The sequence below is a fragment of the Barbatula barbatula genome (genome assembly GCF_947034865.1).
Source record: "Barbatula barbatula genome assembly, chromosome: 22".
NCBI classification, from domain to species: domain Eukaryota; kingdom Metazoa; phylum Chordata; class Actinopteri; order Cypriniformes; family Nemacheilidae; genus Barbatula; species Barbatula barbatula.
In genome coordinates, this window is record NC_136785.1 from 3,927,412 (window position 1) to 3,943,166 (window position 15,755).

General features: G+C 40.9%; 1 protein-coding gene across 8 annotated transcripts; it reads left to right on the plus strand.

The window, feature by feature from the left end:
• Positions 1-335: 335 nt before the first annotated feature.
• Positions 336-14,447, plus strand: ubap2a (ubiquitin associated protein 2a). 8 transcript variants are annotated; one of them, XM_079487434.1, is made up of 27 exons: positions 336-456; positions 3,451-3,588; positions 3,688-3,765; positions 3,857-3,967; positions 4,598-4,763; positions 5,955-6,020; positions 6,609-6,672; positions 6,763-6,860; positions 6,970-7,028; positions 7,251-7,321; positions 7,479-7,656; positions 7,863-8,112; positions 8,665-8,954; positions 9,058-9,251; positions 9,490-9,745; positions 9,950-9,989; positions 10,140-10,314; positions 10,778-10,835; positions 10,915-11,119; positions 11,703-11,794; positions 11,976-12,026; positions 12,256-12,337; positions 12,507-12,869; positions 13,026-13,130; positions 13,223-13,290; positions 13,369-13,560; positions 13,711-14,447. In XM_079487434.1, exons 2-27 carry the CDS (start codon positions 3,493-3,495, stop codon positions 13,804-13,806), a joined length of 3,504 nt encoding a protein of 1,167 aa, XP_079343560.1. In that variant the 5' UTR covers positions 336-456; positions 3,451-3,492; the 3' UTR covers positions 13,807-14,447. The 8 variants fall into 8 exon arrangements, with proteins under 8 accessions (XP_079343560.1, XP_079343558.1, XP_079343559.1 ...); XM_079487432.1 differs by having other exon boundaries at positions 9,031-9,251; positions 13,711-14,441; XM_079487433.1 differs by having other exon boundaries at positions 6,970-7,022; positions 9,031-9,251; positions 13,711-14,441.
• Positions 14,448-15,755: the final 1,308 nt, after the last annotated feature.

Below are 15,755 nucleotides of genomic sequence, written 5' to 3' on the forward strand. Positions count from 1 at the left end.
GGACGCTAGGGGCGCACTCCTGTTGTTACCATGGAACTTTAAGGTTATTACCATGGTGACGTTAGAGCATGCGCGTTCACGAGTTGCATTGCATTTGGAGTGCTGGGGCATCAACATCTAACACGTATTGTTTACAAATAAATAAATCTAACATGTATAGCTACATTTAAACAGACGAGACCTCTAAATAGAATGATCATACTTTTTTACAATTTTGATTTTCATTCCAGTAGAGGACTAAACAAATACTACGAAATGGAACTCAACTTAAAGAAAATATATTATTATATATACACGTATTTATTTATATAACTCTGTTATTGCATCAGTGCCGCGCGCTTGTGAATGTGCTTGTGCGGGAGCGCGCCTGTTGGATCTGCATGGAGAGCAGCATCAACGGCGCGGTGACGGTCACGTGACGGAGTCTGCTGCTGGCTGAGTGAAGCGTGTTAGCAGGTAATAAAAAAACAAATCTCTCTTTTATATACAAACAAGCCTTTTTATATCGAGTGTTATCTTATTAAAATGCTCGTTTTCGTTGAATCAGTCGCTGACAGTTTTTCGCGGATGTTGTCTTTTGTATAGCTTTGTTTTTCCTCCTCAGTTTAGCAGGCTCGGCTTTCGCTGTGCCGTGAGACAGTTTTCCTAAAAAATCCCGTTAACAGCAACCTCACGCGTTTAAATCCCTACGAGGGGGCTTTTAACGCCCCTTTTCTATACACACTGGTATTTAAATTCTCACCAGAGTTTGATGTTATAAACAAGGACGCCCGGCGGTCGTGAGTTAGCTAGCTAAGCTACAACAATTGAAGAGAGGAAATGACATTAGAGATCATGGACAAAGGGGAGCGCTGGCTGTGTTTCTACACTCTTTACAAAACTCAGTTCTTTGGAAATCAAGTGAATAAAAAACCTGTTTAGTTTTATCGATGTATCGAAACATTTCTGTCGCGTGAATAACGATACATTAAAATCGCTGTCCTCCATATGGGGATGTAGGTTCGTTTGCTTGTGAGCCACTACATATGTTGTTTAGTGTTGTGAATTATCAATCTGACGTGAATCGTTCACACAAAATAGGCATTTTAGTTTTTTAAATGGTAAAATTAAAACTGTCTGTTCATCCTTGATCATAATAATTTTGTTTATGTAGCTCCCTATTCATAAGCAAAGACATGGAATGGATGTCATTTCGAGAAGTCAAGCTATTTGAGGTGTTTATTAGTACGATATCTCGATATCTGTGTTTCATACGTTCTGTAGCTGTAAATACAAGGACACCATGGCTGGTCTGCTGACCGAGAGAAACTGCTTTGTTTTGTTTTTGCATTTGGTAAGGATCTCAGAAACGTCCACACGTGAGACCATTGTCAGCTGATGGAATCACATTTATTGCTCGTTTTGCTTTATTGTATTATTATCATTAACTCGATTGCGAACAGCAGTGCGTGCCTAGTGGGTTTGTGTCCCAAAGCATCTTAATAATGTGTTTTACAATATCTTTTGCATTGATTTTGTGATCTTGGGAGCATCTAGCTGAAACGTTGTTGTCAGCTGTTTGCAAGGCTGAAAGGGTTAAATGTGCACAATAAGACCCCTTCTCCTAACTGCCAAGAAAAGCCCACTGTATCTCCAGTTATGTGTGTTTCCTTGTATTTATGCAAGCAGTGACTTTTGCTGGTGTTCCACTACAATTTCACATGTGTAGTGATGACTTGCAATGTTATTATATCGGGCTTGTTTTTGTATTTCCGTTTATGGATCATTTTGAGCAATGACATCTTCATTTAGTTGTCAGTGGATGTTTGTTTTGCTGGAGAGTTTAGTAATTCTGACTCTGTTAGTTGAGTTAATACATTTTGGGTAAAAGCGTCTGCCAAATGAATAAATGTAAAAATGTAAGTGTAGTTGAGTTAATACATTTTTCTTCCAAGTCTTTTTGGTTTCCGTGGAGAAGAAGAATGTCCTGGTTGTTTTTGTTTCTTTGGAAGAAAACCTAAGCACCATGACAGTGGTCCGTATGATTCCTGGGTTAACAAACCCAGAACATTTTTATTTGATATCCACTAAAAATCGTGCAGGGACATTTTGATTTATATTTTCAGCATTTTCTAAATGTAGTTTTATGGTTAATAAAAAGGCCTGTGGAAATTCTCAGATCTGTCAGCCACATAAATCCGTCCTTCGGATGAGATGTTAAACCCAGGTCCTGACTCTCTGTGGTCATTACAAATCCCAGGATGTCATTCGAATAAGAGTAAGGGTGTAACCCCGGTATCCTGGACAAATCTGCCCATTCGCCTCTATCCATCACTGTGGCCTCCTAATCATCCCCATACTGATTGGCTTCATCACTCTGTCTCCACTCCACCAATAAACTGGTGTGTGTTCTGCCGCAATATGGCTGCCGTTGCATAATCCAGGATGCTCCACATTGGTGGTGGTTGAGGATTTCCCCCCCCTTCCATGATAAGCAAGCGCTTTGAGTGCCCAGAACAAAGCACTATATACAAATTATTATTATATCAGTATTGGCCTTGGCCGATAATCACATTCCATGACTCAATTGGTACTCATTAAATTTGGCAAAAATGTGTAGATTCTATTTATTTTTACAAATAAATGTTTTAATTAATGTTTACTTATAGTGTTTTGCATAAGACGTGTTTTTAAAGGCATATTATTTGTTTAGTATTCATATTATTTGTGGTTATTTGATTCCCTATTAAAAGCATAATATACAAAAGTACTGTCAATTATACAACCAGAGCAACCAAAAATATAATCTGTGGTATTGCTATCTGAAAAAGGTCGATATGAATAAACAACCCACAGGATTGTTTTTGCCAATCATGGTGTCAAGAAAAATGGTTGTTGTTATCGGTCGCAAAAATCCTGATCGAACATCCCTATTGGTCTGTAAGAGTCATGCTAAAATCAAATTAACACCGGAAAACTATAATGTAAAAATTGCTGTGGGTGGGGTAGTGTGATGTTTTGAGAATCAGTATATACTTTTAATATGGATACTATGGTATTCACATAATAACACAGTCGCGCACACGTTATTGATCCAATTGTGTTATATCAAATCAGTACAGGCTAGTTGTGAAATATGTGCTGACATGACTATGATCTAGTAGTGTGGTCTTTATTCCATCAGTGGTTATATAAGCTGGAGTGTTTTTTCTACAAGGGTTTCTGGTGGTCAAAAGTATTGCTCAATCTTGTTCAACTGAGTTTGGAAGAAAGGAAATGTGATACGGCCCCTGAGTGTCAGGCAAACACTCAGAAAGCCTTGTGTGGAGCACTGAGAGGAAGATCTGCAGAAATCGTCAACTAGCTAGCTTGAATAAAATGCTGGGTTTTTTGTGCGGATCGTCTGCAAGAAGCTGGTGGATCGATGTACTAACCGCCATCCGTTTTTGTCAACGTTGTTATTTCTTGCAGATTTTTCTGTTTTGTACATACATTGTTTTGTATATACTGTATATGATGACCTCGGTGGGCGTCGAGCGTACCCGGGGCACTCGGGACAAAGCGCTGCCCACTACCACACAGACCACACAACCACAGAAACAGCTTCAGGTGAATAAACACAACAACAGCTGCAAATAGAAACAGAATACGGAAAACCAATTGATGTACTATATTTGACCTCAAAAATACATTTGATTGTCACTTCAGGCTACAGCTGAACAGATCCGACTGGCTCAGATGATCTATGACAAGAACGATGCAGATTTTGAAGACAAAGTCAAACAGGTGTTAAATATAGATGATAATATGCTAATACGCACATTTTTGGCTTATGGTCTTCTATTAACATTACTGGTGTCTATGTATTTGCTTGCAGCTCATGGAGGTTACAGGGAAGAACCAAGATGATTGCATGGTTGCCCTCCACGACTGCAATGAGGATGTTAACAGAGCCATCAACTTCCTGCTTGAGGGGACCTCAGATGCGGTAAGATGGCTTGTGACCTTAGAATCACATGAAACAAATGCATATGTTTGGTCTAGACTACTTAGCTTATGACTTGTAGTTGCAGAAACTGGAAGCAAAACTGGTTTGATTCAAAACCAGGTAGCCACTGTCAGCTGTTTTATAGAACAGATGTAAAAACAAACAACTTATGTCTATTCAGGCTTTGTTTGCCTGCTCTTTGCTTGTGTTTTTTTTGACCTAATGATAAATACATTAGTGTCCTCGCTGTAGATTCTTTAGTGATTGACGCTAATCTGATTCAGACATAGACTATAGTCATAGTTGTATTCAAAAGGCCGCTTCTTATAGACTAGGAGTTATTTGAGTGATTTCTAAGAAAACAGGTCACTTCTACGCTGTAATCCTAAATCATAACAGATCTTTGCTGTAACCAATGTGTCTAATTACAATGCCCTTCACCAGCGATGACGATTCAACACTGGTTGGCCTACAGACCTTTTATATTGTGAATGCAGCATATTGAATTGTTACATTGCAATATTATATCATGAGGTAGTTGGCGATGCCCAGTCGTGTTGTCCAATTATTTGTAATGTACGTTCTTGTTTGTTGACTGTATTGTATTGCACTAACATTTCTCTCCTGCAGACCTCTTGGGAGACTGTTGGGAAAAAGAAAAGTCTCGGGAAGGACGGCACCTCCACTGAGAGTAAGGAGAACAAGGAGAACCGGGAGAAGAAAGGAGAGAGGGAAAGCAGCAAAGGTCGTGGAGGAGCGGGCCGTCGGGGCCGAGGGACCAGTCGCAACAGGCCAGGTGAGTTCAATGGTGATGACCGGTGATTTTATTCTTTTAATGTAATTTATATATAGCTTATGTAGCAGGGAAGCATATTTAAAAACTGTACATCCTGAATTTGGGTTGTGCAAATGTAAAACACTGCCACTTTGTGGTGTGTTTTATTTTTTGTATTTGTGCTGCGAGTTAGTGCTGGGCGGCATAACCATAAATAAATATAACAGTATTTTTAAGATTTATACCGGTTTCTGGTACATGACAGTATTTTGTATCTACATTTTCTACCGATTGAGAGGATATACTGTAGCTGATTGACTTAAAATGCCTTTTTATACTGTCATGGTGAGTGCATATTGTACAACAATTCCATACTAGTATTATATAGGTTTGTTACAAAATTATGCTGTTAAAGAGGTGACACACTTATGATGAAGTAAAGGAATCAGGATGCATAGTAGTTGCAGTCAAAATACAGAACCTTTTAATTGTGCAAATTTTGCAAAAAACTTGTAACTACACAATGTAAACAATCTCCTTCCCCTTTAATAACTGCAACATTTTGACTTCTTTAACTGAATAGCATGCAAGGGTAAATTGACTGCATACATAATATTTAAGCAAATATATACAGAGAACAGAGGTAAAAAATTTACTCTTTTCCTTGGTGGCCCTATATCTATGGGTAGCAGTTCATGAGTTGGGAGCACCCACTCGAAAATTAATACCACGGTCTGTCTGAATACAAAATTGTAATGATTTTACCATTACAACATGCATGTGATGTCTGCTGTGTTTTACGCAGTCACAATGGCTTCATGATTCCCTGAAATCATATTTTTGAATCATAAAACAATGGCTTGAATTAGATATGTGAGCGGAAAGCGATCGCATCACGTTGTCAATCCTCCTTCCTCTACTGACCCTTATTTCTCATCATAGCATACAGAAAAACTGTTAAAACTAGATCTAAAAGCTACCCACACCGGTAATGCGGTATATTAAAAATTCATATCATAACAAAAATACACACCGGTATTCGCCCAGCATTTCTGTGAGTTGCAAAATGATTTACTGTATATGCAAATACACACGCATTTTAAGATAATGCACATTGAGTGAAACGCACAATGCATTTCAACTCAACTCCTCTGTAGGAGAAGAATCCGTTTCTTTAAACCTTTGTGTGATTAGATTATTTTGTGTTTATAGCGAGGCCCGAGGAGAATGGTGTGGAGCCTGTTCCTGTGGAGAGAGGAGCTGGCCGCAGAGGGAGAGGTGAGACCACGGAGAAAAAAAAAGAGAAAACATGTTCCATCTTTGTTCTCATACATTTTTTTAATATTCTTTAAAGGAATGTGGAAAACTGTTGTTTAATAGACCATTCAGTTTTTGAACCCAAGTGCAGTACAACTAAGATTTAATGAAATATGGTTTTATGGATGCCAAACTGCAGGTCATCAAAAAGGAGAAAAACATGTAGCACACAAATTAGTATGCTAAATAATCATAATCACAAGTTGTTCACAGAAGGTGATTTGAAGCTGATCGTACTTGTCTTGAAGTTTATTGTTGAAGGCTGTGCATTTGTTACAAAAGTAGTGTGTTGTTGAGTAGCTGTTGTGATTTCGAGGCAATTATTTTTTTCGGAATAGGTTTTGGCACACTGATGACAGCAACACATTTACAGCAGCTATAAACTGCCAGCATGTTAATGCCCTCTAGCTCTGCTGCGCTTCCAATTAAATGAGCTTAGAGACACAACTTCTCAAAGATATTAAAAGTGAAATATTTCTAGATATAACCAGCGAGCTGGGACAACAACAGTGCTCATGTCCAGTGCTTATGTGCTTGTTTTATGTATAGTGTCTGGAGGTAGAGGCAGAGGCCGGGGTCCTGTTACCAGCAGATTTACAGCACAGGGGATGGGGTAAGTGTTTCTCCACCCACACATTTATAACCTCAACTCCCTGTTTGTTTAAAGACCACCAAAACACAGTCTACGTATTTGCTCTTGTAGGACTTTTAACCCCGCAGACTATACCACAGACAGGAGAACGTCAAATTTGCACTCAGACGTCTGGGAGACAGGGGCCAATGATGCTGCTGATGGGACAGGTGAGACATTAAAATGATATACTCACACTTTGAATGTACAGCTTAACTCATTACCCATAATGCCTTGCCACACACTCATCTTTCACTGTCTTTGACACATTCTGTTCAGTGGCATGGCAGAACCCTTTGGACGAGTGGGCTGCTGAGGACTGGAGTGAAGATGTGAGTGTGAGTCAGACGCTATAATTAACCTCCTGTGCATTGTGGGATTTGCTGGGCTTGAAATGGATAAATCTGAAGTTACATGGTGTGTTAAACACCATGTTTATATATTTATCTATAGGCCTATATTTTAATTTCTCAATGCTACATATGCGAGAGAAAAACAAGTATCTGCTTGCACTGTGTATTATGTGGCAAGCATTAACTGGTCCTTTTTCGTCTCCAAAGCTTTCCGAGACCAAAGTGTTCACTTCCTCATGTGCACCTCCAACTGAGAACCACATCACACCTGGCCAAAGGTAACAAAGTCAGAGGTTGTGTTCTTCTCTCATCCAAATTCCAATGGAAATGTTTTTAAAGAATAATTAGTGTGAAAGCGTTTCCAAGCTTGATTTTCATAGTGTTTGCATATGGAAAGTTTTGATCTCAGACTTTGTTTTCATGTCTGTTTTGTAGTTTGGATCTGTCTGTTCTGCTGCAGAAGCCTGTAGACCGTGAGGAAGTAGGGGGTCTGAAGGCCGTCGGCTCCTCTCAGGGGCTCGGCCACAGTCTGGTCTTCACTAACTCCCACCATCAGCCTGCTCGAAACGGAGGCACATCTGCTGGCTCCAACAGCTACACACATGCCACCCTGGTGAGACAAATCACAAGACCTAATTTACTAAAGCAAGAGCACATTGTGTTTAGTGATTTAACCCTAAGCATATTTGGGCAATATGATAACAATTCTGCAGTTTTACATCCATGATGGCTCAGTCAGTGGGATTTGAATTGTAACTGTCTGTATATAAACAAGAAGGTCCTAATTGAAAAAAATGACTTGTTCCTGTCTGTTTCCAGTCCTCTGTTTTGGGTTCTGGTTTTGGGGAGCTAGGTGGTCCGAAACTCGGGCAGACTGCTGGGCAGCAAATACTGGAACAGCTGAAGGGGCCTGGTCTAGGGCAGCTTACCTCCCAGCCCTCCAGCACAGGGTCCAACTGCACTTCTGTAGGGGGGCTGGTTGGGACAGGGATATCTGTCCCCTCCTCCTCCTGGGACATCAAACCTCCTGGAACACAGAGCTCTGCTTCTCTGCCCTCCCAATTCAGTCGTAAGTGTTATTGTTACTTTACATGTCCTACATGACGAACATACTTGTTCATACTTGCAGATGCAGGGTTATTTATTAACACGTGTTACATAATTATACGCATCACTGTAGAATACAAGCACTTGTTCTTTCGTCTATAATGTGTAAATATTTTTTATTATGTAACACACTCATAAGAAATTCATCATAACAATGGGCCAAGTTGTGTGTCGTGAATGTCTCACATTTTGCTTGGAATCTACAAGTTTGTGAAAAGCCTAATAATCTATGTTCTCCCAGCATGTTTTGAGAATGTTCCAAAAAGCATCATGTCCGCTTCAACGGAAGCAAGGAAATCTGATTCCTTGTACAAAGGAGTTAACATTTTCATTGCCAGTTCACTTGTGTTTGATAAGCGTCCAAGAAAAAGTACTAAAATGTCCCATCAGAAATAAAGGATCAGTGCGTCCAAATAAAAACTTTTGTTCTGTTCACATCTACTGACATTTAGACACAAAAACACAACGACTGTATGTGTTCATGGTCATTAAACGTTTATTGTATGCACTACAGGGGAGTTTCAGATGCAGCCAGAGCCATCTTTGGTGCTAAGCAAACTCGTCCAGCGCCAGCAGGGCTCCCTGAGCCACACCGGACCACTGGCCAGGCAGCCCAGCCCTCCCTCGTTGGGCAACCCTTCCCCCGCTCCAGGAACACTGGAAGCATTTCCTAAAGCTCCGGAACCTTCTCATCACCGTGACGGGCCCTCAATGCCCCCTTTGCAGGCAGCCGACTCTCAGGGCAGCAGCACACATCAGCGACAGATCAAGACTCAAAAACGAAGGATACCTCCTACTTCCAAGGTGACTGGAATTTTACAACATTGAGATTGATCACAATTCAAGTTGATAATTGTAAATGTTTTGTCACCATCTGAAGTATTTGTGTGCGTCTGCGCACATCCAGATCCCCTCTTCTGCAGTAGAGATGCCGGGTTCGACAGATGTCTCCGGTTTAAACGTGCAGTTTGGTGCTCTGGATTTCGGTTCGGAATCTGCCCTACCGGACTTCGGCCAGTCTGAGAACTGCAACAATGAACCTATTAGAGACCCCGCAGTGGTTTCACAGTCACAGAGCAGCCTTTATTCTAATCCAGTCAGGTCAGTCATTGAAAGGAAATAATTCTTATTAGGACAAGATTACCTTTAATATACCGTTTGATTCCTGTGTAAACCAAAGACATGAATGCATCGGCATGATTTCTTTAAGCAGTGGGCTTCGCATACTTCTGTTTTTCCCAAATCTCTCAGCGCATGTCTTTCAAACCGATGTTGTCTCTTTAGTACAAAACACTTACCGTTTTGCATGCTAATAAGTGTCCCATCATCTGCCCCACAGTGAAGCTCTGACAAGCCCAGTTCCTTTGCTGCTGCCTCTGGTGTCTTCTGACAGCATCTACCCCCCACCCTCAGTACCTCTTCCCAGCCTCGCACCTTCCCACACCGCCCCTAGCTTAGTCACGGCCCCAACTTCCTCCTTGTCCTCCTCTTCTTCCTCTGCTGCATCGTCGGCAGGCAACAGCTTTGACTGTGGCGTGGCTCCTCACTCGAGATTAACTTTCTCTCAGAGCAAGGAACCTTCTGGACCTGTGACTGTGAGTACAGAGAACTCACATTAATGATATCTCAGTTGTTTTTAAAACTCAACAGTCTGTAATTATTTAAACACGTTTTGTCCAAACATTATCCAAAAGTGTGTAATTCAAGTTTTTAGTCATACAATAACCCTTAATTGAGAAACAAATAGCTGTGAACTGAGGTTACGCTGCTAATATTGATCTAATTCGTCTCTCTGGCAGAACGGTTTTAATGGTGTAAGGACCTCTGCTGCTTTGGACAGTAAGTCAAACTCATAATCTAGCTACCCTCATATTGTCATGAGCTGTAAAGGGATGTTTAATGTTCTTTTTTGTTACATAGATACGATTGAATCACCTATTTTATTTTGACATTCATATTTTTGTCTCCTCCATCCTCCTTCCGTCTCAGCCTCATCGAGTTCCTCCACGCCAAAACAAGAGTCTCCCTGTCTGGTCAGCACCAACACAAGTGTTGCGCCCTCTGCCCCATCCTCACTGTTGCCCAATTCTGTTACCCCACACAGCTCTGCTCTGCCCAGCTTGGCTTCTGAGCTTTCCTCTGCCAGCTTACCACACCTCACCAGGTGAGCAGGAAGTTGTAGTTTTTTTTGTCACTTAAAAGGGTCCCTATCCCCCCCACCTCATTCAGCATAATCATGTTTGGTCTTGTAATGACAGCAAAGATAGCATGCTAAAAATGATTCAAATCACCATAGAACACAACCACCTAGAACACCCTTGCAACAGATTAAGCATCATGTTAACTCGAAACACATTTTGGCAAGCTAATGGCAATGCCTTAACAACAACCCAACATCTGAGAATTAAGTTTCAAAAAGTCAAAAATCTTACACGAAACAAAACTGGTTGGTTATAACGTTTTTACCAACATATGCAGCCTTCACTATGTCAATGCACAATATCACTATTGACCAAGTATGTTGAATGCGTAATTTTGGGTTAGTTTTGATTGCATTTGTTTTTTATGTTTGTGTGTCATATCAAAAGATGGGGCTGATTATATCTGTGACTTTCTCTCTCCTGTAGTCATGTAAGCAGTGGCCATTCCTCCGTTTTGGCACTGTGCACCACTTCACCACTTACAGTAAGTTCTGCAGGATACACACACGCTCTCCTCACCACCTCTGCAGCCTGTAACATCATCTTCGTCTGTGTGTCCTCAGTACACCAGTGTGGACAGCGTGAACTCTCTCGCCCCCTCGTCGATGCCCTTTTCCTCCCCGCCAGTGTCCGCTCTGACCGGAGGCAGCATCAGCAGTTTGGCGAGTGGAGGGAATAGTCTGCATGCTTCTGGAATTCTGGGTCACGGCACAAATGGTACCATGCCCTCTGGTGTCAGGGCCGCCCAGCTTCTGTCTTCCTCCAGCAGTAAGGTTTACTACGATAATGTTATCAAATATTTACCAAAACAAAGCCAGCTGAAGTATTATGAAACAGTGAGAGTAACAATACCACTACAAATTTTTTTAAGCAAGCGAGTTTTGTTGTCATTTTTAATCGTTTGAAACTTTCAAAATCGTGAATGTAATAGAGGCAGTCCTAGTATAATATTGTTTTTATAAGTGGTGATGTCATCACTGTTACTATGGCTCCTGCTTGAAAGTTTGGATTTTGAAGAAAACACAATCCTTTTGGCTCGTAACGTTGTAGAAGAGGCCCAAGTCATACCAAGGGCACAAAATTAGAGATTGCTCTTAGGCTCTTTAGACTTTTCAACAAGACAAGTTACCACAAAGCACTATGCTAAACCTTGGCACCATAGTAACTACAAAGTGATACCCTGGCAACCACTTTCAACATATCGTTTTACCAAACCTCTATTAAAACATCTATTAAAAACCCGATAGACAAACCGAGACTGTATAATTTTCATGTTTTCTTCCAAATCAGCCACTTCTGTATCCAAGAATTTAAATCTGCTGTTCTCTAACTCATCTCTGTCTGTCTTTAGGTAAAGCTCCTCCAAATCTCTCTCAGGGGGTTCCTCCACTGCTGCCTAACCAGTACATCATGGGACCCGGAGGTCTGCTGCCCGCCTACCCCGTAAGAAACCCTCATCCTCCTAATTCAAAACAGATCAGCTTTCACTCCTCTGGGAAGTTATGTAGTGTGTGTGGAATTCAGGGAGGGAGTGTTTCTGAATCGGGTTGGGTGATTTGTATGGTACATGTTCTCTTCTAAAGTAAAGTAGTATTAACAGGGTGTGTGTGTTTGTGTTTTATAGCAAATTTATGGATATGAAGATCTTCACATGCTCCAGTCAAGACTACCAGTGGTAAGTTTGAGGCCATTGAAAATGTATCTCTTTTATTTAAATGAATGCCAATGAGCATCATGTTGTGAATTTATACCACCGTTGTTTTATATTCTAATGTGCAACACAAGCTCATCTGACCAGATTATTTGGTAAAAATTATAACTATTGTGTGAAAACTATATGCATTATATACGGTGTGTACCATAAACGAATTAATCTATTATTTCTGCACTTTTCTTCCTTGTAGGATTATTATGGAATCACATTCCCAGGGCCGACTGCTACGCTGTCTGGCAGAGACGGGAACCTCGCCAGCAACCCCTACTCAGGTACCACACAACTCATTTTATACATGCCAAAACTGTAGGCAACAGGAGGACTAATAGTGATGTTAAATTAGACTCTTGGCAATAAATGTAATACATTGGATCATTAATATTATCTTTTTGATTATCTTCTAAACCAGCTGTTTTCCTAATCAAGTATTTTTTCACTCAGGTGATGTCACAAAGTTTAGCCGAGGCGAATCCTCCTCACCAGCGCCGTCTAACAGCCTGTCTGCTGCTCACGCCGCTCAGACAGCACAGCCTCCGCAGGCTCAAAACCAAGGACAGAGTCAGCCTCAGCCACAGAGCCACCACAACACCCAGCAGACCTTCTTAAACCCAGCCCTGCCCCCCGGCTACAGCTACACGGGCCTCCCCTATTATCCCGGAATGCCTGGCGTACCCAGTGCTTTCCAATACGGCCCCACTATGTTCGTGCCCCCGGCCTCTGCCAAGCAGCACGGCATGGGGCTCAGCAACCCCACCACTCCATTCCAGCAGCCCAGCGGCTATGGCCAACATGCCTTCAGCTCAGGTGTTTGAAACAGCCACACATGCATAAAATTGCGCGTTACGAATTTGGCGAAGACTTACAGTAATTACAGTATTGGCACACCATAAGTATTGATGTAAATGGAACTGATGGCAGCATTCTTAAGCTGAGAGTTTGAAGAAAGTTGTTTGTTTCAAGGGTACGATGACCTCACTCAAGGCCCAGCAGGAACTGAGTACAATAAAGGCTACAGTAACTCCTCTCAGACACAGGCCAAATCTGCTGGCTCTGGCCCGGGGAAAGGTATAAGCATACGTTCACACTATGAAACAAGCCTAGGCAAGTGTACAGTAGAAATTGTAATAGTAGTTAAATTGTTTATTTTTCTGTTTTAGGTGTCTCCGTAACATCTAGCAATTCTGGGGTGCCAGACATCAGTGGAACTGTTTACAATAAGACTCAGGTAGTAATACACAAATATACCTGCAGCTTCTTTCAAAATAAAAGCAAATATATGATTCCTACGTATTTTCTCCCGCAGACGTTCGATAAGCAGGGTTTCCATACTGGCACCCCTCCTCCCTTCAACCTCCCCTCGGCTCTGGGAGGCACGGGACCTTTGACCCCCGGCGCTGCCCCCGGTTACGCCCCTGCTCCATTCCTTCACATTCTGCCGGCCCATCAGCAGCCACACTCACAGCTGCTCCATCATCACCTTACCCAGGATGGACAGGTCTCTCTCTCACTTTCTCTCTAATAATGCCTCTCTCTTAAAAAAACGTTTTGTTAGGTTTGTCAAGGTGATTCGTAACCTTCATAGGTGATCATCTTAGTTGAGACTCGTAAACCATTTAGTAATTTTTTGGGCCCTTTGCTTCTTTAGGGTGGGCCAAACCAGAGAAGCCAGTCAAGCACCATGCAGCAGAAGACCCAGGTCAACAAGTCCAACTATGGCAGCTCCCCTTACTGGGGCAACTGAGTGCAGTCCACAGCACGGGTGCCGTCCCGCACCCAAAGACGTGCTGATCAAAGCAGAGGGACACTGTACACACTACCATCATCATTATTATCATCTTCCCACATTTTCATTCCCCCTTTTCAAAGTTTTGGCTGTTGTATGTAAAGTATATTTATGTATGTATTTATACAGTATATATGTATTGGTAGGATATGAAATGTGTTTTTTCAGCATTTTTTTTTTAAAGGATGTTTTTTTTATTTGATTTCATTGCTAAATGGCTTTGATGACATAGAAGTAATGATTACATAACAGAAGGGTGGTTATACTTGAACCAGAGCAAGCATCATGTTATAAAAAAAGGAGGAAGTTATTTGTATACATAACCCTTATAATGTATGTACATTATTGCTAAGCTTGATCACTTGATGGTGAAGCCTTTTTTTAAACTTTTGTATTTTGCCCACCCACCCCGCCCCCTTCACCTGTGAACTTTTTCTAATGAGGGGGGGTTTCATTTCAGCGCTTACTTTTTGTTCCCTCTGCCCTTCATCTGTGACCCCACCACCACCAAATTGGCTAAAAGGTAGCGTTTTAAATCAGATTCATTTTAATTTTGGTTTTACCCTCGTTGTCAAAATAAAATTGTCAAGTTTATTTGGGTTTTGTGTGGTTCTTGATATACCTACATGCAAACGTGATATATAGGATGTATTTATTAAACAATTCAACAGCAAGTCATGTTTATATAACAGGTTACATATAATCAATAAGAAAGCTATACTGAAGCTAATTTTACAAATATTTTCAGTTAACTTTAACTTTGAGACAAAGCATTTACATTTACACTGACATTTAATTAGGTACACCTGTTGAATTGTTAATGGGAATATTGAGTCTGCCAATCCCGTGGCAGCAACATGCATGTTCAAGTTTTGAACATGGTATGTTTAAGAAACTTACATTTTTACTTTTTAAACATCTTTAGTGTTTACATACAAAATGTAAAAAATACAAATATTGAGTATGTGGCAGCTCACTGGGAAAAAATGACTTGTTGACGGAGACTTCGGAGATGGAGACAGATGATTCCTACCAACTATGTTTCCCATAGACTGTAACGCTATATATAAAATAGAATATTAGGGCCACAGAGGGAAAAAAATAAAATTCACAGACTTTGAGAATGAAGTTATAATATTGTAACCATTGTTTTAGAGGACAGTTTTAAAATGACAGCTGCGGGGTATTTTGTGGAATTGTTCTTCAGTATGGTTTTACAAACATGGAAATACTTTATATTTTGGCACATCAGCATCACATTGTCATAAGTATCAGGACTGTAAAAAGAATATGCATCTTTCATACATTTATGACTTTTTCCTTCTTCCTCGGTGTGGACCTAATATTCCGTCGAATAAAATACACATTCCATATATTATAAAAACAACGTGTAACATTATTTTCCTTTATTGAATAAGGATAAAACCAAGCAGGTAAACCATCAGCTCCTTTCGAAACCAAAGTCACACATTGACACTACAAGATGGAAAGCACAGAATCAAAGCATATTATAGGCCTACAACAAAAGGATAAATACACAGTCAAAGGTCTGTATATAACACACCCTGCATGTCTGCACACTGAAATGCAGGACAAATCCATACACATCAACTTAACAGACAAATGAATGGATGCAGTAGCTTCCCTGTAAGCTTGTATTACACACAGTATAGCCTACAGCACACACATCATAAGAGGCCAAATCAATAAAACAGTTTTTTTTACAAAACCCCAAATTCCTCTGCCACCGCAGGACATATTTAACCAAAATTTAAAGCCCACATTCTAAATAAAAGAATTCAACACATATTGGTCCCTCAGCAGCCGATCACTGTCGTCATCAGGGAAGATTGCTGGATTGTCCCGGTCCATGGCTGGTGGAACTCTGGGGGCCCTCTTCTTAAAGG

Bases quoted from the DNA above. Each gene is read 5' to 3' on its own strand.
- ubap2a (XM_079487428.1), top strand. From the start codon at position 3,493: ATGATGACCTCGGTGGGCGTCGAGCGTACCCGGGGCACTCGGGACAAA. The intron at 3,968-4,597 runs GTAAGATGGCTT...TCTCTCCTGCAG, and splicing joins TTGAGGGGACCTCAGATGCG to ACCTCTTGGGAGACTGTTGG. The intron at 12,027-12,255 runs GTAAGTTTGAGG...TCTTCCTTGTAG, and splicing joins TCCAGTCAAGACTACCAGTG to GATTATTATGGAATCACATT.